Source organism: Babylonia areolata, chromosome 11 (assembly GCF_041734735.1).
Source record: "Babylonia areolata isolate BAREFJ2019XMU chromosome 11, ASM4173473v1, whole genome shotgun sequence".
Lineage (NCBI taxonomy): Eukaryota > Metazoa > Mollusca > Gastropoda > Neogastropoda > Buccinidae > Babylonia > Babylonia areolata.
Window position 1 is genome coordinate 35,894,664 of NC_134886.1, and position 9,766 is coordinate 35,904,429.

The 9,766-nt window shown below is 44.1% G+C and overlaps 1 protein-coding gene across 1 annotated transcript in view; it reads left to right on the forward strand.

Annotated features, from left to right (window-relative positions):
• The first annotated feature begins 659 nt into the window (after positions 1 to 659).
• LOC143287384 (nephrocystin-4-like) overlaps positions 660 to 9,766 on the forward strand; it is a 54,337-nt gene continuing 45,230 nt past the window's right edge. The window contains exons 1-6 of the mRNA XM_076595361.1: positions 660 to 841; positions 2,469 to 2,606; positions 3,530 to 3,714; positions 5,904 to 5,962; positions 7,334 to 7,480; positions 8,197 to 8,390. Coding sequence (XP_076451476.1) covers positions 692 to 841; positions 2,469 to 2,606; positions 3,530 to 3,714; positions 5,904 to 5,962; positions 7,334 to 7,480; positions 8,197 to 8,390 — 873 coding nt within the window. The 5' untranslated portion in view covers positions 660 to 691. The remainder of the gene's footprint in view (positions 842 to 2,468; positions 2,607 to 3,529; positions 3,715 to 5,903; positions 5,963 to 7,333; positions 7,481 to 8,196; positions 8,391 to 9,766) is intronic.

Sequence of the window (9,766 nt, forward strand, 5' to 3'; positions counted from 1 at the left end):
TTTTAGAATGTCAGATTATGAGAGTACAAGAAATTCAATGGTGAAAATTTGTAAAGAGCACTGTAATACTAACCTAAAGAAAAATTCATTAGCTAATAGAATTGCACAAATATGGAATGCACTACCAATCGAAACTAAACTTGCACAAAATACTAATGTGTTCAAAAATCTCCTTGACACGAACATCAATTTAAAAGAAAAATTTACTGACTTTGATGAGTGATTTACAGAACATGTAAAAGAAAACATTTGTATCCCACAAATAAAAGGAGACCGATATTGATGGGGACATAAAAAAAGGCCATCAGGACTAGGCAATCAAATGCCAGTCCCTACACTACTGCTACTACTACTGCTACTAGTACTACTACTACTACTTCTTCTTCTTTCTTTCTTTTTCTTTCCTTTATTTTATTTTTATTATTTTTTAAATTCATGATTAAGTTTTACCCAGTTTATCTTCCATCACAATCTCTCACATCGACATCTTCTGCATTTGTCTATAGAAAGAATGTGTACTTCATCCAATTCGTTGAATGCAATAATTGAGGTCTACATTAGAACACTGGTTAGGTGAGTCAGCACGAACTTCAGGGTACAGATTCGTCTGAGACTCCTTCTTCAGCTCAGCTGTGTGCAGTCACGTAGGCCGCTTGCTTCCCTGCACCGGAAGTTTTTGCCGAGTGCCGCAATGGCGGGCGTTCTAACAGGAAAGTCTTGGATAGATTTTTGGACAAAAAACTATCACTTACCTCCTGCATTTGATCGTGAACATGCAGCGCATGATGTCAGCACTCCAGTTTGTATCAATCTTAAATCAGTGGTGGGACTTGTGAATCCGGTGAGTGGGATTAATGCTCGTTGTCAACCACAACAATCTCTCGCTCTTGTCAGAACTTGTCTGGAAACGTGCACGAAGTATGGAATCACTGTAATTTAACTTGCATCAAATGTTTTAAACAAGGCATCGATTTGTAAGAAAGAACAAGCTCCATACACACTTCTCTCATCTTGATTGTGTGTGTTGCTGTGCGCGCGCATGTGTGTGTGTGTGTTTGTGTGTCACTGTGTGCTGTGTAATGTGTGTGCGTGTGTTTGTGTGAGTGTGTATATATACGTATGAGAGTGTGTGCGTGCATGCATGCACGTGTGAACATGAGTGTGTATGTGTGAGTGTAGAAAAAATATACACAGTTTACACAAGACGCCAAAGCCAGTATTTTTGTTTCAACTTGCTCTTGTTTTGTGCAAGAAAATAAGTTGTATTGTCATTTGTTATCACTATCAGTTGAAACATGCAATGCTTCTTTAGTTCATTGGACACTTTTTTGCAGATTGACTCTTTGAGTTCCAGAACTATTTGTAATTTTTGCAAAATAATAATGAACTTATAAAAACAAAAACAACAGATATTAAAATAAAGTTTAAAAGTATGTAGAATTATGTTCTCTTGAAGGAAAATGAATGTAGAATATAACTATCATATGTTCAATATTGACAGGATGAGTTAACTCCCATTCAGGTGAAGATAACAAAGTTTGTTTTTAGAAAACAAACAAAATGTTTCGGAAAAAAAGAAGAAGAGGAAAATTCAAGTCTGTTTATTTTATGGGTGGAACACTGGAAGGGATGTTTTTCTCCACTTCTAAACATAAACATTGTACATAAACACTCAAAGTTCCAACGCACCCACATACACCCGCCATCACACCCACCCACAAACAATTTCACACATTATTGCAACACAAAAGCTCACTGTAAACAATATTTCTGCTTGAAGCTATGATCTGGAGGGTTTCATAGTAAATGACCCCCCCCCCCCCCCCCCCCCGCCCCCCGCACCCCCCAAATAATCATTTCAAGCTAAAAATATGGCATTTTTTCCATACCCACTTCCAACACATTCCCGCCCCATACCTGTCAATGTACCTTGTAGCATGTACATCATCATCAGAATAATCAGACTCACTTAGATCGATTGACACAACTTTCTTTCATTTTCTATTACAGTTTCATAGTTACTGTTGCTGACGTTGTATGGATTCTCAAACAAAATTATCACTACCTTTTCTGTACTGTAAGTTCTACTATTCTAGCAGCTATGTTGACATGCTCAACAACTTTTCACTTTACAAAATGCCAAAAAAAAGGGCATAAAAATTAAGCCAAAACTTGCTCAGATATTGCTTCAAACATGCATCAAGGCAGTTGCCATTTGTAAGAAAGTGAGCATACTTGAGTGACTGGCTGGATTGTTGATAATGTAGTTACCCCTTAAGCTCGGATATATCTATATCTGCTTTCGGAAGTGAAAGGCTTAAGGAATATTGATCCATGCTTACATACCTTATTTGTTTCAAATGTTATCATAAATCTGGTTGTGTTCTTGGTTGTTGTTTTCTGAAATCATCCATGCACCAAACAGAGTCACATGTGAATCCTGATCTTGGAATCTTGTGTGTGACCAGCAACCCCAGAACAAGGTGTCCTATCAGCTGGCAGTAAGTCTCTACGATGCAGGCTTCAAGCAGTTCTTTGGCAGGCAGTGGCTGGGGCCTGTCATGGAGGGCAAGGGCAGTGGAGGATCCAAACTGCAGTACAACACGGTCAGTTGTTCTCACCACCAGCCCTCCTCTTCTACACTTGTCTCTGTGTGCCTTTCAGTGTTATGGCCATTATCATTGTTATTATTATCTCATCATGTACGATATTAGAATTATTATTTTCATTATTATGGTGATTATCAGCATCGTCATGACATTGTATAGGATTTTATAACATCATTTTCATGTTTAATTCAAAGCCTGGCTCAGACTCAAAGAGTGTGAAAAAATCACCAATAACTGAGATTGTAAATGTTCCAAGCGTTATTTTTAAATTAAAAAAGAAAGAAAAAAGGATTTCGCACTTTCTAAAGATTTTAGTGTGATAAAATTTATGTTAAAAAAATTGGTGTCTTTAAAAATAATTCTTGGTTGATCATAAAAGTATTGATGATTATTTGTTGCTTTTTGAAAACAGTCAATAAAATAATTTGAAATGAAAAGCTGTTATCAACTGGTTTGGAGGGTAAAAACCAAGACACCCCCCACCCCCCTAAAAATCAACAGCATTAACAAGGATACCCCATAATCTATAATTGTAGAAACATGCTGAGTGTGTTTTGACTTCACTCATTGCATCTTTTCTTGCACTTTCAAAATCTGTAAACTGATGATTGGCTTGAACAGTGAAAATGTGCATCAAAATACTCTGCTAATTTCTAGCTCTAATACCCCCTCTCCCCCCCATAAAAAAACAAACAGAAGACACTTGAGAATGTAAAGAACATGTAATCAGAGGGGGGGAAATTTGCAAAAGTTTTGTCACATAAATTGCACAAGTATAATGTATGTCACTTGAAATAGGTAATTTGATGGCAGATCATCTGTGTGATAATACGTTTATGTTGGCAGTATATGCACTCTCTCATAAACATGGACGTACCTGGTGGGTTTTCTATTCATGCGTGTGACATTTTTGTCGGCAGTATGTGTACTTCCACACCAGCATCAGCAGCAGACAGATGGCAGTGGTGGTGGAAGTGGTGGCTCACACCATCGCTCCGGACGGTCGCCCTCGCCCGGTGGGCTGTGGCTGGACCCTCTTGCGCCCTTTTGCTTCCGAAGAGGAACTGCCTGACCTGACACGTGGACCCTCCCCACCCACGCAAAAGTAAGTTAGAAAATTGTGTCCACATACTACTACTACTACTAATGATGGTATTTATATGCGCTGAATCTTGTGCAGAGACAAATCTAAGTGCTTTCACATCAGTCATTCACACGCATGCATAACTCTAAAACGGAAGAAATTGAAGACAAGGAAGAGGTAGGGGAGGGAGGCTATCTTGTGAAGAGGTGGGTGTTAAGGCCAGACTTGAAAGAGCTGAGTGCTGAGACCTGATGAAGCAAAAGAGGAAGTTAATTCCAAATACAAGGTCCAGAGACAGAGAAAGAACAGCGGCCAACAGTCGAGTGTTTGAATCTGGGTATGCATAAACGGAGTGGATCTGAAGCCGATCGTAGAAAGCGAAATGGATTGTAGAGGTGAAGGCAGCCACAAAGATAGGAAGGGGCCGATTTGTGAATACATTTATAACAGAGTGCTGATCTTATACTTTATTCTGTGTGAGAGAGGGACCCAATGGAGATGTTGCAAACTAGGGGTGATGTGCTCAGATCTTTTCTTTCTGAGGATGAGTCAGGCAGCAGAGTTTTGTATGCACTTAGGAGACTGAATGGATGAAGCATGCAAACCAGACAATAGGGAGTTACAGTAGTCAAGGCGAGAGAGAATGAGAGAAACGACAAGTCTAGATGTTGCGTCGGTGGACAGGTATTTTTGAACGGAACTGATGCGTCGCAATTGACAGTAGCAGGATTGACATGTCTGACTGATCAATTTTTTCATGGACAGTGTTTTGTCAAGGACACCGCCAAGGTTCCTGACTTAGATACCCTGACAACCCAATGTAAAAGTGAGCAGGGAGCCCCTCTCCCCACATTTTACTCACAACATTTTTTTTTTTTTAATAGAACTATTGTAAGGTGCATGTTATAGTTGCACTGCTGGGAAATCTATCAGTGTACTCCTTTTCCTTTACATCTGTGGATCCAGGGCAGTAGTACATCCACATCAGTTTTTGCAGATGGAGGTTGCTCATTGTCTTTTGCAGGTTTTCACTTCTCGTCTCTTTTTTTTAATAACTTTCTTTTTTTTCTTTGTTAAAAAAAACACCCCCAAAAACACCGGAATATGAGTGATCACAGTTGTGTCTGACTCAGGTCACTATCTTTAATGCTCTTTCTGATGATGTGTAATTGTCAGTTTTATACAGATATGTTATGAAAGGTGTAGTTGATAATTAATGTTAAGATTTTTTTAATATCAAAAAGCAGGTACATTTTTTTCTTTAATTGCTCTGTGCTAATGGATTGATTTTTATAATTTGAGAAAATAAGTTATAAATCTTGAAGCTAAAAAAAAAACAATAAAAAGATATTGTTTTGTTAAGAAGTGTCTTTAATACAGGAACTGCCTTTTAAAAATTTATAATGATAAATCTGTAGTGAGTTTCTTATTTGGAAATAGTATTTCTTTGTGTGTGTGTGTGTGTTTTTTTTTGTTTTTTTTTAAAGGGTTATTCTATTTCACTGTGTGATTAATCAACATGCTGTGTTTTATTACATCTGTGTTTTTATTCAGCTGAAAATGTTTTACTCTTTGACCTTTTGGCTGGGCCATTGTCATGTTCATGTGTTCGTAGGACTCGGATGTGGGCTGTGGGAATTTGTTATGTGAGTGAGAAGCCTTTGGATACACAACATAATTTTCAGTCGGATTAATGAAGATCTTTCTTCTTCTTCTTCTGCGTTCGTGGGCTGCAACTCCCACGTTCACTCGTATGTACACGAGTGGGCTTTTACGTGCATGACCATTTTTACCCCGCCATGTAGGCAGCCATACTCCATTTTCGGGGGTGTGCATGCTGGGTATGTTCTTGTTTCCATAACCCACCAAACGCTGACATGGATTACAGGATCTTTAACGTGCGTATTTGATCTTCTGCTTGCATATACACACGAAGGGGGTTCAGGCACTGACAGGTCTGCACATATGTTGACCTGGGAGATTGTAAAAATCTCCACCCTTCACCCACCAGGCGCCGTCACCGTGATTCGAACCCGGGACCCTCAGATTGACAGTCCCAACGCTTTAACCACTCTGCTATTGCGCCCGTCGGATTAATGAAGATGTATTGTTTGAAAAATCCTGTGCCATTGCTACCCAGTAGCATGATAAGATAGTGTGCTCATTATGAATAATGAAAACATACATTGTTGGTCACAATGTGTTACCAGGACAGAAATGTACCACGGGTCTCCCAGAGCTCTCTTCTTCATGGATGAACCCATAGAGTGTAAGTGTCTACAATGTACTTCATAGTGACTGTGTTTGTTATCATGCCCTTAGGGTATTACTATTAGGAAGGGTCTGCAGGCCTGCTTTCGTGGTGTACCTTTTGTTGCTTGCAGAGCAAGAAGTAGGTCATATAATTTCAGGGGTTAGCCTACCTCCATAACTAGCTTTTTTGAGTTTGCACTGCCTGTGTTTGGACAACTTTTCGGCAGAGTATATAAATGGATCAGTTCGAATACATGATGGCAGAAATGTCAAAATAAACATGCTCAAAGTAAACATAGAAGACTAAAGCAAATAATGGGTATAATTATAAAACGAAATATATCTTCTAAACTTGCAAAAATTGTCACCGAAAATGTCCAAAAGCCTTTCAACAGAACACCGATTTCCATGACTAAATTTTAGCCTTTCAATGACCTGGAAAAAACAGGAAACGAAGACACAGTTTCAGTTTCAGTTTTAGTAGCTCAAGGAGATGTCACTGCATTCGGACAAATCCATATACGCTACACCACATCTGCCAAGCAGATGCCTGACCAGCAGCGTAACCCAACGCGCTTAGTCAGGCCTTGAGAAAAAAAAAAAAAAAGGCACACATGCGGATACAGTTCTCGCTAAAAAATAAACAGGAAACCTCCACAAAAATCAGACAATAGTGGGTCTGCAAACCCTTTGTATTATGTGACAACAGTGTGCTTCTCAGTGACTGTGCCATGATAGCTGGTCAGGCTGCCAGAAGAACAGGCATGAATTCATGAATTGTATGTGTCTTCAGGTAAGTGTTAGCACATGACTCATGTGCATGTGGCACACACACACACACACACACACACACACACACACACACAGACTTGCACACACATACCTTAATATGCCCCACACATTTGACTGAATTAATTTTAGTTAACTTTCAGTTAATCACACACACACACACACACACACACACACACACACACACACACACACACACACACATATTTGTCATTGTTGTTTGTTGTTGTTTTTTTTAGGAGTTTCTGATCTCTTTTGAATTTTCCGTTTTCTAATTTGCGTCTTTAAACTTTAATTTTGGGTTGTCTGATTTGGGGGAGGGGGGCAGTGTGTGGTGAGAGGTGGGGGAGGGTTGTCTCATTGGAAGGAGGGGCGAGGGGGGGGGGGGCAGTGTGTGGTGAGAGGTGGGGGAGGGTTGCCTGATTAGAAGGGGGTGGGGTGGGGGGGGCAGTGTGTGGTGAGAGGTGGGGGAGGGTTGCCTGATTAGAAGGGGGTGGGTGGGGGGGCAGTGTGTGGTGAGAGATGCATTGCTTATTTGTTATGTACTAGTGTGTATGGATGGCAGCCAGTAATCAATGTTTATGTGCCTGCCTTACAGCCAACCAGCTGTTGAAGGCGGTGTCAGGGCGCACACTGACCTACTCCGTGGCACAGCACAAGGGGATGAGGAAGATGATCCACTTGCTGCCAGAGAACGTTGTGGTCAGCAGAGACACCATCGTCCCTGGACTGCAGGAGACACCTGGTAAGTCATCAGCATAGACAAGTGTTGTCCCAGGGCTGTGCCATGCTGGGTGGTGTACTGTTGTAAAAAAAACCAACCCAAAAACCATGGGATGATGATGGGTGTTGTACTGTTGTTGAAGAGGATGACAGGATGATGTTGGGTGTTGTATTATTGTAGAAAAGTACCCCAAGATGGGTTTTATACTGTTGTAGAAGAGGACCACAGGATGGGTGTTGCACTGTTGTAGAAGAGGACCACAGGATGGGTGTTGCACTGTTGTAGAAGAGGACCACAGGATGGGTGTTGCACTGTTGTAGAAGAGGACCACAGGATGGGTGTTGTACTGTTGTAGAAGAGGACCACAGGATTATGATGGGTGTTGTACTGTTGTAGAAAAGGACCATAGGATGGGTGTTGCACTGTTGTAGAAGAGGACTACAGGATGGGCGTCGTACTGTTGTAGAAAAGGACCACAGGATGGGTGTCGTACTGTTGTAGAAGAGGACCAAAGGATGATGATGGGTGTTGTACTGTTGCAGAAGAGGACCACAGAATGGGTGTTGTACTGTTGTAGAAGAGGACCACAGGATGATGATGGGTTTGTACTGTTGTAGAAGAGGACCACAGGATGGGTGTTGTACTGTTGTAGAAGAGGACCACAGGATGTGTGTTGTACTGTTGTAGAAGAGGACCAAAGGATGATGTTGGGTGTTGTCGTTGTCGCACTGTCACAGAAGAGGACCAGTTCCGGCGGCCCCAGCTGCGCATGGGAGCGTCATGCGCGGTGGAGGGGCTTACCCTGAGCCTCCCGCCCAGCCTGGAGAGGTTTGAAGAGGAGCTGTGTCAGCTGCTCAACGAGGACCGCACCAGCCGGGAGAACCGCACGCACGACTCCCTCAGCATCAGCGTCATGGAGAGGAGGCTGGAGGTGGGTCGACTCCACAGCTCCTCGTGGAGGGTGGGAGGGAGGGAAGGGGTGGGGATGTGGGGGGCTGGGGGTGGGGGGTTTGAGGGGGGGGGTGTGCTATGTGGTGTGTGGTGGGGGAGTGTTGTTTGATTGGAAGATGGGGAGGGGGGGGGGAAGCAGTGTGTGGTGAGAGATGTGGGAGGATTGTCTGATTGGAGGAGGGTGAGGGGGCACTGTGTGGTGAGAGGTGGGGGAGTGTTGTCTTATTGGAAGGTGGGGGGGTGGGGGTTGGGGTGGGGGCAGTGTGTGGTGAGAGGTGGGGGAGTGTTGTCTTATTGGAAGGTGGGGGAGGGGGTTGGGGGGGGGGCACTGTGTGGTGAGAGGTGGGGGAGTGTTGTCTTATTGGAAGGTGGGGGGGTTGGGGGGGGGGCAGTGTGTGGTGAGAGGTGTGGGAGTGTTGTCTTATTGGAAGGTGGGGGGTTTGGGGGAGGGGGGGGGGCAGTGTGTGGTGAGAGGTGAAGGAGTGTTGTCTTATTGGAAGGTGGGGGGTTTGGGGGTGGGGGGGGGGGCAGTGTGTGGTGAGAGGTGTGGGAGTGTTGTCTTATTGGAAGGTGGGGGGTTTGGGGGAGGGGGGGGGCAGTGTGTGGTGAGAGGTGTGGGAGTGTTGTCTTATTGGAAGGTGGGGGGGGTTCGGGGGTGGGGGGCAGTGTGTGGTGAGAGGGTGGGGGAGTGTTGTCTTATTGGAAGGTGGGGGGTTGGGGGGGGGGGCAGTGTGTGGTGAGAGGTGTGGGAGTGTTGTCTTATTGGAAGGTGGGGGGTTTGGGGGAGGGGGGGGGGGCAGTGTGTGGTGAGAGGTGTGGGAGTGTTGTCTTATTTGAAGGTGGAGGGGATGGGGGGGGCAGTGTGTGGTGGGAGGTGTGTGATGGTTATTTAATTGGAGGGGGGCGGGGGGGGGGGGGGCAGTGTAAGGTGCGAGCGGGGAAGGGTTGTCTGATTGGAAGGGGGGGCAGGAGTGGAGGGGGGCAGTGTGTGGTGAGAGGTTGGGGAGGGTTGTTTGATTGGAGGGGGTTTGGGGGGGGGGAGAGCAGTGTGTGGTGAGAGGTATGTGATGGTTATCTAATTGGAGGTGGGGGGGTAGTGTGTGGTGGGAGGGGTGGGACGGTTGTCTGATTTGAGGGGAGGGCGGGGTTTCTGGGGGTGTGTGGGGGGGCAGTGTGTGGTGAGAGGTGGGGAAGAGTTGTCTGATCGGAGGAGGGGGCAGTGGTGGGGTATCACCTCTTAGCGTTCACCTTGTACAGTTTTTTACTTGATGGGGGTTCGCTGGGCATAATTTTACCTGATGGGGATTCACTGGGCATAATTTTACCTACCTGATGGAGGTTCGCTGGGAATTTTTA